Genomic DNA, 19717 nt, shown 5'->3' with positions numbered 1-19717 from the left:
GCACATCTAATACTACTACTTCCAATTCTGTTTCTTTTTTACTAGATATCTTTTTTACTTTGAACATTCTCCTACCTCAGTCAATTAGCATTTATTTTGATTTATGAATAATCACTCTGCTAATTGCTAGGTATAGAAAGGCAAAAACCAGGGACCTGCTTTCAGGGAGCTCACAATTTCCTAGATTCCCAGGCTTCCTTCAATATTTAGGGTTTTTTTTTAGATTTTTTTGCAAGGCAATGGGGTTAAGTGGCTTGCTAAAGGCCACACAGGTAGGTAATTATTAAGTGTCTGAGACTGGATTTGAACCCAGGTACTCCTGACTCCAAGGCCGGTGCTTTATCCACTGCGCCACCTAGCCGCCCCTCAATATTTAGTTTAAATCCAATTTTCTACAAGAGGATTTTCCTGCTCTTGTCCACTTTCCTCTGCCAGTGCCCTTTCTCTAATATTACCTTCCATTTGCAGTGTATAAACAGTTATATTAGCAAACCTCTCCTGCCAGAATAAATTCTTCAAAGGTCTGGATCAAGTTTGGAACTTTCTTTGAGCCCCCTGTGCTTATTAGTACAGTGCCAGCAAATTGGTAGGTTAAATAAATGTGTGTTATCTGACAAACAAATAAATTGACATTTATCAAGTGTGAGGATGAGAGTGAAATGAATAAATTAATCAAATTACCTCTGCTGATTTATAGTAAGTGATAAGATATTAAACCCTAATACATTTGTCAGTGAGAATATATCTTGATTGTTGACTAGGTATGAACCAGGAGTGGATATCTCCCTAGGCATAAGAAAAAGTCTAAGAAAATGAGTTGAGGGACTTGGTCATACCCTCTTAGATCATTATAAAACCATGAAGTGGTTCAAAACTCAAGAGATTAGAATAGTTTCTAGCATAAGAGACCTATTGCACTGAAGTCCCTGAGAGGGAATTGCTTTGGAGAGAGGTCAGTCTCCTTAAACCTATTTTATGACTACAAGAGGACAGTGGGAACATCAGAAGGTCAGAAGATTTGGACTTTTTCATTAGCATCCTCTCAGTGTGCCCTGCACAGCAAGGGATGCCTGTAATGTCTCTATTGGGAGCCAAGGACATATTGGATGAGATGAGGAAATGAGGTTCAAGATCTATCTGGAGCCCAGCAGAAAATACTGCTAAGCACAATATTCAAAGGGCTTCTAGGAGGTGTGCGTTCCCTATGGCTCATATACTTTCAAAACCTCAGTCTATTTTTCCTTGGACTCTGCATGTTCCAATAGGAAAATGTCACTACATTTGGCTTTTGGTGAAATATTTTTTTTAGGTTTTTAGGAAATATTTTTATAGCAATTATTATTATAGTACCTTATTAAATACCCCTTTCTAAAAGCTAATTAAGTCTGATTGACTAACTGAAGTTAACTATTTATCATAGTGTGAAGTACACTGATGAGGTCTCCATCCCTTCAGAGAAAGAACCTTGAATGGATATAGGAGCCATGCCTTTGGAACCTGACTTGTCAGTATAAGTGGGAGTAGGAATGGTCACCTCTAAGCATCAGTAGGTAAGAGCTTGCCTTAATAAAGGTTTTTAAAAACAATTAAGATTAGAGATTATCTAAAGGCCACTGCCTACTTGGGCAATTACATATACTAACATTCAGAAACCTACAATTTGATTCTAAAACTTTAATGTACATTTTATTACTAAGATATTAGGAGGTTAGTAATCAATTTCTAACTTGATTAAAATACTTTGATTTATTCAGACTTTCATTGAACTTAAATATATGATACTTGTATGTGTCTGAAATATTTGTATTGCATACCACAAGATGTTTTTGTACTACATGTTTTTCAAAATTTTATGATTTTTCATATTTTGCTTTTTGTTCAAATTTCCCTTTGATAATTTGGTTAATGTTTATTAAGTCACTTCTTTGTGCAAGGAAATATGCATACAAAAATAAAAATGGCACAATTTTTGCTTCCAATGTTAAATCAAGATGGGGTATGGGGTAAGAAAGGTACAGAAATAACTAAGATTATTAAGTTAAAAATGATTAAAGTGAAAGAAGTCAACCAGAGTGCTTCAAAGAGGTTCAAGGAAGAATGAATAAATTATAGTTTAGGCTGTGAAGGAAAGCTTCATAGAGCAAAGTCATACTTGTATTGGGTCATGAACAATGCCAAAAGGAAGAGATTGTGGAAAATATAATTTAGACATGAGAGATGTTACATAGAGACAGGGATGTAGAAAACAATGACCAAACTAGTCAAGTTTGGATAGAATATAAGGATGAGAATTTCTGAAGGCAAATACCATGAAGTAAGACAGGAAGTAAGTTGGAAGCACTCAGTAGTAAGTTGGAAGCACTCAGTAAATCAAACAATTGCCAGATACCAAATCACCTTTTTTATAGAATACTTTGAATGTATGGAAATGAGAAGTGGTGAAGAACAGTGTAATTAGGTGGCATAGTGGATAAAGCTCTAAGTCTGAAGTCAAGAAGACCTGAGTTCAGATCCAGTATTAGGTACTGACTGTGTGATCCTGGACAAGTCACTTCACCTTTGTGCTTCAGTTTCCTCATCTGTAAAATGAGCTGGAGAAGGAAATCTTTGCAGTATCTTTGCCCAGAAAATTCCAAATTGGGTCACAGAGAGTGAAACTTGACTGAAATGACTGAACTACAACAAAAAAATGAAATAATGGCAATTGCACTGATCATAGAATCAGGAGATCTATGTTTAAATATGTTTAAATATCAAAATATTTACTAGTTGTATAACCACAGGTAAGTCAATTAGCCTAAACCTTGGTTGCCTAGACTATAAAATAAGGAGGGGAGATCATAAGCATGCTATACAGGAAGCACTGTGTTAACCTTCAAGTACTAACTCAAATATGAGCTCTTATTTTATATAGTGGGGGATGGGAGGCCATTAAAGATTTCTAAGCTGGAGCGTGACTTGGGGGTATCCACTGGAGTTGGGGTGACTTGGAGTTATCCATTACAAAAATTGCTTTGGCAGCTCCATGATGCTGAAATATTCACGTTGTAAAAAGAACAGCCTTCAATAGAGGGGAAGTAGAATGATTGAGAGTTCAGTTGGAAGCCTTTTATGGTAGAGCAGGATAGATATGTAGGTTTATACATAACATGTGGAGTCTTAGTTATCTTGATTGCACTGGTGTAGGAATAGGGGGAAAAAAAATCAACATGAAAATTCCAAGAAATTGTTTCAAAAGAAAGGAAGTTAGAAAAATGTATAGAAAATTCAAAAGAGAGTAATGATTTACAAATTATTTGTATGCCTGACAAAGATAAAAACCTGAAGAGGGAAAATAACTCCCTGTGGAGGCAGCTAGCAGAGGCAAAGTGGATAATGTACTAGCCTTGGAGTTAGGACCTGAGATCAAATCTGACCTCAGATACTTACTAGTTGGATGTTCCTGGGCAAGTCACTTAACTCTGATTGCTTCTCTTAAAAAAAAAAGGACCTGTGTAAGTACACTGAAAAATTATGGTAATTATTTCAAAATTCTATGAAAAAAATCTTCCTGTAATTATGGATCTAATTTATTGTGGTCAACAACTTTGACCAGTTTCACTGAATCATTGTACTTTTCCCAGTACAAACACAGGAGAAAGTGAGTTTCAGGACAAAAATTCAAAGTTCATGGAATCTTCAAGGTATAGAAGATTGTTCCCATTTGCAGGAAGGAAGAGTTTTCTCAGGTTGCTGGCTATCCACCTGTTCTATAAGACAGAAGTCTAGGCATTCTACTTCAGTTCTACTCCCTTTCTTTTAATGTTTTCCCAAAATACAGAACTATTATTTCTACCATAGGATCCATTTTAATGATAACAAAACAAAAAAACAACCAAACAAATCTTGGAGATTTTAGAGCATCTGTGCTTTTAAAAGTTAGAGAAGGAAATAAATCATTGAAAGCAAGAACAAAACAGAAATAACCAGGAATAGATTTCTAGGCAGGGCCAGAAGCATTCATGGTGCCTTCCTGACAAGAATTAGAGCTTGCATTAAAAAATGCTTAATCAGTTATGAAACAGCTTCATATGTATTATATTCATATGTATTATATTCATAAATATTATTATGATCCTCAATATAGCCCCAAGAAAATCATTCAAATATCATTATGTCCATTCTATATGCAGGAAAATTGAGATATATCATGTACTTCAAGAGAACAGATATGAAGTATATTCATAGCTATAATATTTAAATATTATAGATACTTCACAAATTAAGTAATATGTAATATTATATGTTAAGTAATATATAAATATCTATCTATATATCTATCTATGCACATATTCCCAAGTTCAAATATTGTCTCAAAAATTTATTATCTGTGTGTCCCTGGCTATGTCACCTAACCTATTTGCCTCAGTTTTCTCATTCCTAAAATGATTTGGAGAAGGAAATGGTGAACCTACTCAGGGATCTACAACAAGAAAACTCCAAATGGGTTCATAAAGAGCTGGACACAAACAAAAACAATATAGCAACAAAAGCTTTTGATCACTGGCCTGAAGTGACATTTAGATACATTAGTTGTAAGGGGACATATGCCCTGAATTCAAAACAATTGGCAATTTTTTTTTAACCACAACCCATGAGAATATTGGGGACTGCCTGCCCTGGACTTGGAATGAAGCCTGTCCCATCTTCACAAAGATCAACAACTCTCTTGATCTGGAATGAGAACACCTTATTTTTAAACAAAATATTAACCATGCCTCATTTTTCTTGTGGGCAATTCCCACAACTGTTTTAATACCATTATGTTGTAGCTGTCCAAATCTGCCAAATATGCATTTTTACAAAAGCATGAGACAGAAATGGGTTAGAGAAGGGTGAAGTAGGGTGGGGAAGACTATCACTCTGTCTTTTACAGGAGATTAAAAACCACTGAGAGATCTCTGTGTTTCAAACCACTTCCAGAGTTGGTGCAAAGCTTATTTACTAGTGAAGGGTTTAGGTCATGATTACATGCCTTTATTTTCTGTTTATTGCAATTCATTTGCCAAATGTGGACAATGTTCTTAGCCTTGCACATGATGGAACATACACAAGGTAAATGACTTGTGTCTTAGAAAGTCTGAAAGAACCAAACCATAAAGAAAAAATTCACTTGACCCACCTGAGCAGGAAATAGTTTCCTCCTTTTACCTTTGTTCTTCCAAAGTGATACTATAGTAAATGTGAGTCAGGAACCATTTTTGAGTGAGCGAAGTTCAGTGCAATGTGCTTAGCTCTTGGTGATACATAACGGAAAGAGTTCTCCTCATACAACTGTTGTTTATCATTTTTCAGTTGTATCTGATTTCACGATCCCATTTAGGGTTTTCTTGAAGGACATACCAGAGTGGTTTGCCATTTCCTTTTCAAGCACATTTTACAGATGAGGAAAACTGAGGTAGACAGATTAAGTGATGTGCCTGGGGTGACCCAGTCTGCAAATAATTGAGAGAAATTTTGAACTCAGGAAGATGAATCTTTCCAACTCTAGAACAGCACTCTATCCACTGTGCCACTTAACCATCCCTCTGTTGTTTCAAAGGGGAGAACTAAGCATGAAGCCTCCATAAAAGGTTTGATTTCTCAAACCAAGAAAGAAAATATCTGCTGATAATGATTACAGGCAAGAGGCAACAAGGAATAGTGACCAGAATACTTGGCACCACATCCAAGAAGGTCTAAGTTCAAATCCTATATCTGATATTAAAAAAATACGCATCTATGGATGCCATTTAACCTTTCTACATCTTTGTTTCTTCGTCTGTAAGAAGGGTATCTAGAGCCTATCTATAACACTAGTCTCCTAGGGCTACTGGAAAGCTTGAGTGAGATTCTGTAGATAAAATTATTACAACCTTTATAATATGAATGCCAGTTTATTATTATAAATTAGTGCATAGAATAATGTCATAGGTCAGTCTCACTGGGGACTGACTCCCAATTCAGGCTTGCTTCGAAATTGAAAGGAAATGTGAAATAAAATACTTATAAACCATCTAGACTTAAATGGCTAGGGCATAAAAAAAAGATAGCAAGGATGTAACATTGGTTCGGAGCAATATTGCCCCACTTTCTCTCCTACTCATCCCCTCCCCCATAAAGAAACCTGTCTGGTCAGGTCAGCAAGTCCCCATGTGGTGGGGCTTGCACTAGCAAGTCTAAGAGGAATTGACTTCTCAGGCTGGACTCTTCTATGCTGATGTGGCCAGGAAGCCACATTAACCACCAAAGCCTTAGTAACTAACCTAGGCCAATCAAATCTCCCGGCCAGTTCCTTGTCTTCTAGTTGGAAACAACAAAACTAGTCTCGTCTTATATGGCAAGAATCCTGGCAGTTATTGTTCCGAACACAAAAAAGAAGGCACAGGAAGAGGAAGAGATCAGCTCAACCCATTATAGAACATAGGTTTAAAACAACAAGATTCCAGTCTCTGGAATGCATCTGAAATTTACTTTATGACCTTTCTTTCCTGGAACTTTCTTTTTGTTCTTTTTAAAAAAACAAAATCCCCTGGCTAAAAGTTAATACCTAGATTCTGGAAATGGTGGTTCTTCAGCTTTTTAACTGTGTGACCAGTATCACTTTACCAAATAAATACCTAACATTTAAATTTAAGAATGAAATTGAAAAGAAATAATGAAATAAGCTACTTAACATCTAACAGTCAACAAAAAGAGGATTACTTGACTAAAATATAAAAAAAGATACTTAGTAAAGCTGTGACATTGGTTTAGAGTAGATATTGCCCTACTTTCTTTCCTATTCAACCCCTCCCCAATAGAGAAACCTGAACAGTCAGGTCAGCAGTACCACCGAGGTAGACACTAGAAAATGTCAAGTGCTATTATTATCCTTATTTTACAGTTGAGAAAACTGAAGCAAACAGAGATTAAGTAACTTTCCCAGGATCACACAGTTAGGCTGTCTGGGAGGAAGGATTTGAAGTCTTTCTGACTTCAAACTTGGTGCTCTATCCATGGCATTTAGCTTCTTTTTCTCACATACTATGTCTGTAAAATGAAGATATTTTTTCTGCTTGTATTACATAGGGTGATTGCAAAGTTTATGAGACAGGTATAGATATATATGTATATATATATATATATATACATATGTGAATTTTTAATTCATAATAGATTACTATTTTCAGCACCAAGAAGACCTCCAAATCTCATGTCTGATACTGACAATATTTCTCTCTCTCTCTCTCTCTCTCTCTCTCTCTCTCTCTCTCTCACACACACACACACACACACACATCCCCATATCTATATATAATATCTGCATATATGAATAGATGAATAGAGAATGGATATGGAATTTAAACAGAATATATGAGAAAATGCTTTGAAAACTATAAAGAATGAATCACATCAATTGAGTTACATCAATAATTGTTATCTTCACTTGTAAGTATAACATAACTTACCAGTTCTAAAAATTCCCTCACTACCTGCCGCTGTTTCAGATTGGTCTCTCCATCTAGATTGGCAGTTTCAATGTGACAGAGACCATCAGGGTCACTTGAAGAAAGTAGCAATATGTCAGCAGGTATGATCTCATTACATCGAAGCTGAACAAAATCTCCAACTCGGACTTCTTTCCAGTATCGATTCACAAACTTCTTTTCATCCCTAATTAAAAAAAAAAGAGTTAAAAAGCATTTAAAACAAAGCTGACCTTGATACAAATTATTGACAATTATTCAGAAGAGCCAATCCTGAAACTAGACAATGTTACTATTTGGAAGATACCTACTTTTCATATTTAGGGTATTCCAAAAGTCTTAGTGCAGTCTTAAAACTGGGGTACCAGTTTTCTGGGGAACCTTTTATGTGCATATGCATATATATGTTCTAGTCAATCCAGAAATAACTTAGAAACAATATGCCCCCCCAAATCACTAAATTATGAATAATATATTTTGGAACACAATGTGGCATTATTTTGGCCTTTTCCTCAAACAGGTCAAAGAAAAATATGTCTTCATAATAACTCTTTCTGTAGCAGCAAAGATGTGGTCAGAAAGGATTTGTCCATCAACTGGGGAGTAGAAGAACAAAGGATGGTATATGAATATGATGAAATATTATTATGGTATAAGAAATTTTTAAAAAGACAATTTTAGAGAAATCTGGGAAGGTTATATAAAATAATGTAATGGAAAGTGAGAATAACTAGGAAAAGAATTTATGAAATAACAAAACTGAAAAGAAAAATAGCTTTGAAAGTTTTAAGACCTCTGATCAATGCAATGACTAACCATAATCCCAGAGGTCTAGCACAGAGTAGGAATTTAATAGATGCCAACTGACTGAAAAAGCGTTCTACCCATCTCCTATCTATCAAGTGGTGAAGGCAAGAGGTAGAATGAGACATAAATTTCTGGACAGGTTAATTCAGTAATTTTTTTTTCCTTGACTATGCAGATTTCTTACAAGGGTGTCTGTCTATCTGTCTGTCTGTCTTGTTTGTCTGTCTCTCTCCCCCCTCCCATTTCTTCCTCTCTCTCTATTTCCTAACCCTTCAATGGGAAAGAGTGGGGACAGAAAAATGGAATTTTGAAAACTTTTTAAAAATATATACAAAACTTAATTCAATAAACATTTACCATCTACTGTATGTAAGATATGCTGGGCATGTTGGGAAATGAAAAATTAGTTAAAATAGAAGAAGTTTAAAATCTGGAGGATGTAATAAAAAACATTGGAACAAGTCATTATCTGAAGGCTTTTGTAGTTTGAGGAAGCCTTGGACTTTTTTTTTGGTTTGTTTTTGCCTTTGAGAAGTAATGAAAAAAAGATATATTGAAATGGATTTATAAGCCAGTTTTACCTCATATTGAAATATATTTTAATATTTAAAGAATCATTGGTTTCGACAGTACATATCCTCCTTTTATCAGCACAGATAACAGTGCCCTCTTAGTACTACATACATAGTCTTCATGAAGTGCTATGATTAAAAAAGAAAAAATAATTCATCAGCCTGAGACCAATCTACTTATGACTGTTTGTGAACTCAGCCAGATTAGCTCTCAGATTAGGAACCTGATACTTATGACCAGGTCTATATTAAAAGTCTGTCAAATAAATAACAACCTGGCAAACCTAGAACTCTAATGGCATTGTCTTCAAAGATAGCTCTCAACCAGGTCATGAATAGTTACGTGGTTCACACTTGTAAGTTCTTGCTGCTAGGAAGGCTAAGGCTAGGGGGATTTGCTGAGTTGGATTGGGGATCTGTATTCCATCCAGCATCAATACAGAGAGTTTCCAGGATCAGGAGGTCACTGGGCTATCCAACAAGAGGCCAACTGGCCCATGGTGAAAAAAATACAAAACAATTAAAAGTTTCACTGCTGAGGAGTACTAGGTCTGGTCCTATGTATAGCCTCTGTACTTCTTATGGAGGGGTGGGGGGCATAATGAGATCCCTTACTCCCCCCTTAGAATTCAAAAATCATCATTTTGAGCCAGGGTAATACATTTTGTTGAAGATGAACATATATTAACTGACATCAAAATAATATACTATTTCTCTATATTCCCAACAAAACCTAGCAGAGAGATATAGAAAGAGAAGTTCTATTTAAAATGACCACAAATAGTATAAAATCACATAAAAGATCTAAATAAATGGAAAAAATATTAATTGCTCATGAAAGTCTGAATCAATATAATAAAAGTGACAATTAGTTTACTTTTTCAATACTATGCCAAGTACCAAAGAATTTATTTAATAACAAACATGGATCTGGAAGATCAAAAGGTCAAGAATATTAGAGAGGAGACTTAGTAGCACAGAAATAAATTCTATTCTAAAGAGATGGGTAAATTTTCTTTGCCCAACAGACCACATACTTCTTTTATACCCCTTGCAGGTGAACTGTTAACATGTAACTCTGGAACAGGTAAAGGTCCATTTTGTTTCTGTAAATCAGAGATCTGATAATAATGTTTGTTCTTCATTTTCAAAGAAGACCATGAACATTAGAGAGATAATACCATGACAATGACATGAACTGGATTTGAGTGAGGGGTGCTATGCTAAAGTCAACAGCCTCACTGTCTCCTTCAGAGCCATCTGGGTACAGATGTAAATCAGGACAACTGGAGGTGGCCCTGGATGCAAGGCAATCAGGGATAAATGACTTGCTCAAGGTCACACAGCTAGTAAGAGTCAAGTATCTGAAGTCACATTTGAACTCCCATCCTCCTGACTCTAAGGCCAGTGCTCTATCCACTGCGCCAAGAAAACATAAAGGCAGGGATTCCAGGACAAGCTTGTCAAAGCTGCTAGAAATTATGTTAATTTTAATGTATCACCATATGATTATGTGGGAGTTTGTATTCACTTTGAACAAAAAAACTCTCCTGATGGTCACATTAAAAAGGACGCCTCTGATATGTTAGCATTTTCATCCTCATTAAGGGTGTTCTGGGGCAGAGTGTTAAAAGTAAACACAAAATAGTATAACATAAGCAATCTAATCTAGGATCCTAGAACAAATGGCAAAGTTATATGGATTATGAATGGCTTCTTAGAAATAAATGAATGATGCATTTGACTGCCAGTTAAAAGAAATTAATACAATGACCTAGGGAAGAAAATCTTCCTGACCTTTTAACAGACTTCTTTCTGGAGTTATTTATTTTGCAGGAAAGATAATGATAGTTATCCTTCCAATTCTGTAGTGCTTTTCCAGCACAATAATATCAGTATTATTCATTATTAGTGAAAAAGTTTTATCCCCACCATCAGAATTGCTACATTAATTTTAAGAATTTGATTCAATCATGAGATTGGCAAGATTATTACTTGAGAGTTAAGAGAAGGAAAAGCTGTGGAATAAGTACTTCTTACATGCCAGACCTGCCTTTTATGTGTATATATATGTGTGTGTGTATGTATGTATGTATATGGATACACATCTATGATGTATATAGATAAAGATATATGTATATGTATATATGTGTGTGTATGGATGGATGAATGTATATGTCTATGATATATATAGATATAGATATATAGATACTTAAAATAAAATCTCATTTGGTTCTCACAATAATTCTACAAGATAAGTTCTATTCATATTCCCATTTTAAAGTTGAGGAAAAATGAGGCAGACAGAAGTTAAGTATCTTGTAACAGATTACAAAGATAGAAAGTATCTGAAGCCAAATTAAAACTCAAATCTTCCTGACTTGACTCAGTTGTTCCAAATATACGCATACATATATCAAATACATTCACAAATACATATACATGCATGTATATATGTGCAAATATATAAAGAACATATATCAATTCAACAAATATTAGGTGACTCTACCATATGCATTGTGATGTGCTAGGTACTGGGGAAGATGAAAAGAGAGATAAAATACAAGGAACTTAAGATCTTCAGGATATAATAGGAAACATGAGGGGAGAAAAAAATTCTTTAATTCAAGGTAGAATGCAGTAAGTAGCATGATCAGAAAGATGCAAACAAAATGTTACGAGTGTTCACTTGCTAAATAAATAAATTTGGGACAGTGCATTTCTTTGATGATTAATATAGTTAAGAATATTGAGTCTAACTGCACATTGCATGTGTGTTTTAGAGCTTGGGATAAACAGAAAAAAAGATAATAAGTAAATAAAAAATCAGAATTATAAATGTAAAAAGTTAAAAACTTTACAATGGTTAATGCCATCATATCCAGCCAGTCATAGCCATGTTTCACTTTCCATCCTGACCATCTTCTCATCACTCACCATATTTCAGTTTGTATCGGGTCTCCCGATACTCAATTTCAACCAGGGAAACAATGATAATTCTGCCATTGCTACCAAGGATTTGTTGTTTCTCTTCTTGGATGGCTCTGCTCTCTGTGCCTTTTGTTTTCCATTTCTCTGACTACCACTCCTATATACATGCTGCTTGCCCCTTGTAGAATGTAAACCTCTTGAGGACAGGGAATGTCTAATTTTTGTATTTATATCCTCAGTCCCTAGCATGATGCTTGGCACAAAGTAAGCATTTGGTAAACACTTTTCATTAATTTATTTACTAACTTAAATTCTTAAATATAAAAGGAAAGTATTTCTTCCCAAGAAAAATAAGCTTTTGGAGGAAAGAATGCAGAATGGCCTTGGTTAGAATTTGAATAATTTTTATTCTTTTCACAAAAGAGCCTATAAAAATCTATGAATACCATTTTGAAATTTGTATTTCAAACAGATTTCAAAACCATAGACCTAGGAAATGGACTATTTTGAAGTTAATCTTAATAAATAATGCTGCTAATTCATAGAAATGAAGTATAAGAAGATTCTTCCCATACAAGATAGGTACTATATAAATGCTTATCCCTATTAGTCATGATTTCCCATGATTCTGTGCTTAGAGTCCTGAATGACGTCAATAGGAACTTAAATGCAAGAGATCAAAGAAAAGTAATAGAAAATTACTTGTGGCTATATAAAATATTAGACAAAAGGAGACATAACAGAAATACCATTTGGCAAACTACTACTTCAACTGGATTCTAATATGAAGTGTAAGCAAATATCAAACTCTTAGCCAACAAAAATTACCCAGTACAATCAAATAAGATGAAAATATAGCTGGGAATATTTAGTAAAATAAATAAAATTATAATAGAATGTAGATTTGTGACATTCTCTCAAATTATACACAATTCTGCTCTCTATCCATCCCCTACCCTAGGAAAGATCAAATCTGAGGAGCAAAGAAATTCAGTGATAATGACTAGGAAACGTCAAGGAGATAGAAAGTGAAGGGAGGTTGGTTTGGTGAATTCCTGGATGGCCTTCCTCCACTTTCTGTTCCAATGATTTGCACCTGCCTTCTGGCTACAACCTATTGCTTGTGAGCTGCTATGGGAATTCCATGAAATTTTTAAAAGAGAATTTAAAAAACTTTACTCTTCTAAAACCCAAAATAAATTTCAATTACTCATTAAAACAAGCCCCCCCCCCCAGGACTTCTATTGAGTGATATTTTGTTGGCCTAGTTTGAGTTTCTAATAATACTTAAAAGTAGTCAAATTTTACCTTAAATATGTCAGACTTGTCATTATTTCAGATTGCCCCCCCAATAATCTGACTGAGATTTTTACAAAATATTACTTTAAAAAGTCATGCTACCTGTGTATGGTGACATACATTTTAAAATGTATTAAGAAAAGTAGAAAACATATACTGACAACAGAAATGAGGAAATTTCATTTGAATCTGCAAAGTGCTTTGAATGGAATTTATATTTGTATTACTAAGTGAACTTTGCTTTGAAGATAAAGAATCAAAATACTTTCTCAAGGTGGTATTAAATTCAATCTAGATCAGGAATGGTTAACATAAATGAATAATAATCCTTCCTAAACTGATCATATTTCTACACAATTATAGAAGGAAGCATTATGCCAAAATTGATTGCCCTTGCTCTATCAATAAAATTAACGGATTTATAACCTTTTTTGAAAAGGTATTTTGACATATTTTTGTCAATCTATGTATTTTAAGTTATGTGTTTAAAAACATTATTCTGAGAAGAGTCCTAGAGACTTTGCCAGTCTGCCAAGGGTTCATGGCACAATATAGTGTAAGAACACCACCTCTAAACTGACTCTCAATACCCCTGTGTTTTTTCTTATTATGAAAAATACAGCAAGATAATTACAGACATAAATTACTTCTAGGAATGAAAATGAAGGGGTGAGCCAAAATACCAGAGTAGAGGTTGGAATGGAGAATTAAGATACTGGAAGAAGGGATGCCCATTCCCTCTAAGGTAAATAGTTTAACATTTAATTTCATCTACATTTTCTTATAAGACACTGTCAAGTGAAGAGATATTATTATTTTTCCCCAAGAAGTAGTGGGTTCCCTCTCACTGGAGTCTTCATGCAGAGCATGAATGTTGGGAGTATTGTGAAGGGAAGTCTTGTTTCTTTATAGATTGACCTTGATAGCCTTTCAGGTATCTCCCAATTCTGAGATTCTCTAATTTAGTATGCTTCTAGGTATGCTTCTAGGGGTCAGGCTTACAGCAAATATTTTGCTGAGTTATACTAAGATTCATTTTGTTGTCCAGGGCTCTTGGTGACACATTAAGAAAACAAAAAACAAAAACACAATAAATAATAGCAACTGTATCTCTGAGCTTACAAGAAAATGGCAAATCTGAGTCTTTAAACATCTGGGTTCAGTATTAGGGCAACTAAGTGGCACAGTGAATAGAGTTCCTGGGCAAGTCACTTAGCACTACTTGCCTCTATTTCCTTACCTGTAAAATGAGCTAGAGAAGGTGATATCCAGCTACCACAATATCTTTGCCAAGAAAATCTCAAGTGTGCTCTTAGAAAGTCAGACATGACTGAAAAATGACAACAAACATTTGTTTTTAAGGTTGTCAGTTACCAGCATTCTATTTTTTTTTTAGGTTTTTGCAAGGCAAATGGGGTTAAGTGGCTTGCCCAAGGCCACACAGCTAGGTATTTATGAAGTGTCTGAGACCAGATTTGAACCCAGGTACTCCTGACTCCAAAGCTGGTGCTTTATCCACTATGCCACCTAGCCGCCCCACCAGCATTCATTTCGAACTCAAATTGGGTTCCCTCTACCTGGATAATCCTAAAGAAGGGAAAAATGACAGAATGCTAAAGAAATTACCTCAATATGAATTGAAGGAAACAAAGGGTCATTCAATGATGCAGCAAAAATGAATGCAGGAATCATTTTCATAGAATACTAGTTATTGGATCCAGACAGTAGGACATGGGTGAGTCTCATGATCAAGCCCACATTCTCAGCAGGAAAAATTGAAGACTAAAAGCCTACCTCTTTTAAATCTCCACTAATCATTGCTGTTACTCCTATAAAGGACAATTCCTTTCAAAAAGATATTTAAGGCATTCAGTATATCTATTAGGTGTCTTTGCTACTGAGGGAAACCATTGACCACCAATTAATTTGTTATAAGTTATACATACTATGCCCTCACCACCTGAATTATTGCAATAGTTTGCTGACTGATCTCCTTGTCAAAAGTCCCTCTCCCCTCCAGATCTTCCTAAAGGTTAGATCTAATCATGACATGCTCAAAATATTCCAGGGGCTCCTTATCAACCATAGGATCAAACATCAAATATAAATGTAAACTCCTCTGTTGGATATTCAAAGTTACTTCTGAATAGGTTTCTTACATATTATTTCCACATTCTTTGTGATACAGTGATGCTGGCATCTTTGCTATCCTTCCCCTAACTCCTTGCCTTTTCACTATTTGACACCCATTCCTGGCTTCCTCCTTCATCTCCATCTTCTGGATTCTCTGTCTTCCTTCAAATCCTAGTTAAAATTCCATTTTCTATAAGATTTCCCCCCAAACCTCCTTAATTCTGTTACCTTCTCTCTACTGATTATCTCCAATTTATCCTGCACATATCTTTTCTTAAAAATTTATGTATTTATTTTGAATTTTACAATTTTCCCTCAATCTCACTTCCCTCCTCCCACTCCTGATCTCCATAGAAGGCAGTCCATTAGCTTTTACATTGTTTCCATGGTATACATTGATCTAAGTTGAATGTGATGAGAGAGAATTCATATCCTTAAGGAAAAAAATAAAGTATAAGAGATAGTGAAATTTCATAATAAAATAACAGTTTTTTAAATTAAATTAAAATTACAACAAAATGCTGTAAATTTTTTAAATTAAAGTCTTTGGTCTTTGTTCAAACTCCACAATTTTTTCTCTGGATACAGATGATATCTCTATCACAGATACCCCAAAATTGTACCCTGCACATATCTTAATTGTTATTCATTGTTTGCATGGTGTCTCTCCCAATTGTAGTCTTTGGCCTGTAGGCCAGTTTTTGTAGCTCCACTACTATACTAAGCTCCAATGCTTAGTATGGTATCTAGAAGATATTAAGGTTTAATAATGATTGTTGATCCAAAGATATGATGAATTATACTCACATTGGTAAGAACATAGATCTATTGAAGCTCTATGTGTGAGATATACACATTCATGCCCCCAAAATGAAGCATTTTGGTAAGAAAGCTAGTCTTAGTATCAGGAAAACCTAAGTTCAAATTCCACCTCTGACACAGCCTAACTGTGTGACCCTGGATAAGTTAGCCACTTAACCTCTTGGTATCCTGAGCTATTCCATGTAAGACCAAAAATTGCTAAGAAGTTGTTCATCAGTATTGATAAAGGGAGTTTACTCATTGGAAGCTCCCTGCATCAGTGAAATCAAAGGTCTAGAAAAAGAAATTAAATAATTCTTTTGTATGTATAACCCAGAAGGATTTTACCTCAGCTAGAGATCTCAGGGCATCCTCCATAATTAACAGCCAGCAGACAGTCTTCTCCTGGTGAATAGTATAAGGGAATTCAAAGATAATTAAGTCTGGTCAACTCATTTTACACATGAGGAAACTGAAGCCAGTGACACATGCAAGGTCAGACAATTTATTGGTTGCAGATTTAGAAATGGAATGCACATTTCATGGGTTCCTGTGAAATAGTTCTTTCTACTTACATCATGTTGCCTCTTTTTGGAACACAGAGTGGTAGCACAGGGCCATGTACTCTGAGGATGCCAAGATTGGAAGGAAACCAAAAAAAGGTCCTTCCTTTTTTTTTTTGTTTCCTTTAAAACCAGGAATGTAGCCCTTCACTCCTCAAAAGGAACTCCAAACAAGGAAGAAGAGAAAGAGAAATAAAAATGAATGAATGAATGAGCAGGCATTTACTAATGTTTTAAGGAAGATTTATCCTACTATATGACACTTTGCCAAGTGCTAAGGTTACAATCAGCAAAATGAGTCAATTCATTCCTGCTTTTATTCCCACTTTAATTGAGGGAGAAAGCAGTATAGTAAGAGTTAGCTAAAATGCCAATAGAAGGACCTGGAAATGAATCCCAAATATTAAGGGACAGAGCAGATGACAAGGGTCAGGTGTTCCTAAGGTGCAGAGAAAGTGTCCAAGGGTCTAAAGAACATAGCAAGAGGACAGATGGAAAGTCTTAGAGGTCCTTAAGACACAAGTGATAGGGTTGTAGTTTGTAATCTCAATGGTATGAATGGTCAATTTTACTTCTCAAAATTGTGCTGGTCCACCACCACTGGGAAAAGGAAGTGTGTCTGGGGGTCTGAAGAGAATGAGGATTCTGGGTTCTCTTCAATGGGGCAGGGTTGGAGCCTAGAAGTACTCACACTGATGAGATCATAGGTTCATTAAATGCTGAAATGTTAAGAAGAAATGCAAAGGGAAGAGGGAGTAAATAAATAGCAGGATATAAGGGTATAGTCCCGGCCCCCCATTTCTCCTTTGTAAAAAGTTTCATTTTTGTCGAGGCAATTAGATGACACAGTAAATAGAGCATTGGACTTGAAATCAAGAAGATCAGAGTTCAAATTTGACTTCAGTCACTTAGCTAGCTAGCTATGTGACCCTGAGTAAGTCAATTATCCTGTTTGACTCAGTTTTCTCACTTGAAAAAAGGGATAACAGTAGTAATAATAAAACATACAGGCCACCCAGAATTACTGTGAAGACTAAATATTTGTAAAATTCTTTGCAAACTTTAAAAGTTATAAATAAATGCTAGCTATTTATAATTGCTGTAGTAAAAGATGTGAACCCCTATAAAATTCTATTTAGGGAAGTAAATCTCTGTCCCTAAAGGTTTTGCCATTACAGTTGAGATGTCATTATATGCTAAACTAAGAAAAGGCTGATTTGGGGGAAATGGTATGTCAGAAGACATATAAGGCTGGCCAGAAATATATTTTAAAAGTATTCATTATGCAGAATTTGTAGCAGAAGCTTCTGGGGTTTATTGTCATTGGGATTTGGGAACCACTTCATCGACCCTGCCAACCAGATTTTCATATAAAACACCTTTCATAACACTCCTTATCTCTTCACTTCAGAGTGAAAACACCAGGGGACTAAATTGGATAAATCAGGTAAGAGATTTCTGTGTTTTCTTTTGTTTAAGCACTGTTATTTCTGAAGGTACACTCCTCTAAATGGCATGCAGGTCAAGCTGAAATATAACCTTCCCAAATCTGTTTTATTTATTCACTTCCTCATATACTTGCTGATCTCCCCCAGCACAATTTATCACTTTATCACCAACAGGAGGGAGGATTGGTGTTCCTTCCTCCTACCAATGTGTGTGAGTTTTTAAAATTTTGTTTTTATACTTAAATACTTTTTCAGAGATGGGACCTCTGAACAAACCACAGGAATGCTCAAGGTCTCAGGGTAATGCTCAAGATATCCCTGCTACCATCTATTGGTGATATGGATATAAATCCCATATGAGGGTCTCGAAAGCATTTATGGTTATATATATATATATATGTGTGTGTATATATATATATATATATATATATATGTATATATATATATATATATATTTTGATGGTAACCCATAAGAAGAAGGGTTGGTGACTTCTTCACAATTCAAGGCAAAAATCTATTATAAAAGGGGCAGCTAGGTGGCACAGTGGATGGAGCACCAGCCCTAGAGTTAGGAGGACCTGAGTTCAAATCCAGCCCCAGAAACTTAATAATTACCTAGCTGTGTGACTTTGGGCAAGTCACTTAATCCCACTGCCTCACAAAAACAAAAAAAAACTATTAGGAAGCTAATCAGAAATACAGAAATAGAAAAGGATGGAAAACTATGCTAATCCCCAAAAAGTGACTGTTATAATATAGATTAATAATATGTTGAGGCAGCTAAGTGGCACAGTAGTTAGAGTCACAGCCCTGGAATTAGGCAATCCTGAGTTCAAATTCTACTTCAGACACTTAGGACCACTTTGACCCTGGGCAAATTATTTCACCCCATTTGCCTCAGTTTCTACATCTGTAAAATGAGCTGGAGAAGAAAGCAGAAAACCACTTCAGTGTCTTTGCCAAGAAAATTCCAAATTGAATCTTGGAGAGTTAAACATGCCTGAAACAACTCAATAATAAGAAAAATTAAAATACACAAGCAGAAAATTGCCTGTGTTCAATATTTTTTCCCTTGGCAATAATATTGGGTAAGTCCCTTAACCACTCTAGTTTCCAGTTTCCTTATCTATAAAATGGGAAAATACTAGTTTTATTACTTCTTACTCAGGGATGTTGTGAAGAAAATTTTTGTAAATATTAAATGAATCAAAACTATGTCATTTCATTTTTAGAATGATGATGATGATTATCATTATTAATATTAGAAGGGTTTGTAGGAGATGCCAGGAATAGGATATATTCCAAAAAGAACTATATCTTTTATAACTATCAATGAATATCCTGAAATTTTGGCTTAAGCCCTAAATTCAGGTTGCTTTCCTGGAGGCAACAATTATGATCCCAAAAACATCATCTTTCCAGCTCCCTTTGCCAGTTGAGGAAAGAGATGTACTAGTGTCTTTCTAAACAAACAAGCCAGCATATAAGCAGAAAGAGAGAAAATGTGGAACTAGAAAGGGAAAAGTTTCAGCTAATCTTTCCAAGACAATATATGGAAGAATCCTTAATGCCAAGATCTTTTGAGACTTAAGGGAGATAAAAAGTCTTCAAGGAATTTACTCCTCACATGGGTGGATGAGAAAAATGGTACAGAAAAGAACAGAAGGATAATATAA

The 19717-nt window shown here is 35.2% G+C and overlaps 1 protein-coding gene across 1 annotated transcript in view; it reads right to left on the bottom strand.

Moving 5' to 3' along the window:
* The window catches only part of ATP10A (ATPase phospholipid transporting 10A (putative)), a 230865-nt gene that overhangs the window by 113886 nt on the left and 97262 nt on the right, over window positions 1–19717 (bottom strand). The window contains 1 exon segment of the mRNA XM_074213723.1: window positions 7470–7674. Coding sequence (XP_074069824.1) covers window positions 7470–7674 — 205 coding nt within the window.

The sequence above is a fragment of the Macrotis lagotis genome, chromosome 1 (assembly GCF_037893015.1).
Source record: "Macrotis lagotis isolate mMagLag1 chromosome 1, bilby.v1.9.chrom.fasta, whole genome shotgun sequence".
In the NCBI taxonomy this organism is placed as follows: domain Eukaryota; kingdom Metazoa; phylum Chordata; class Mammalia; order Peramelemorphia; family Peramelidae; genus Macrotis; species Macrotis lagotis.
This window is presented reverse-complemented; position numbering and strand designations above follow the sequence as displayed.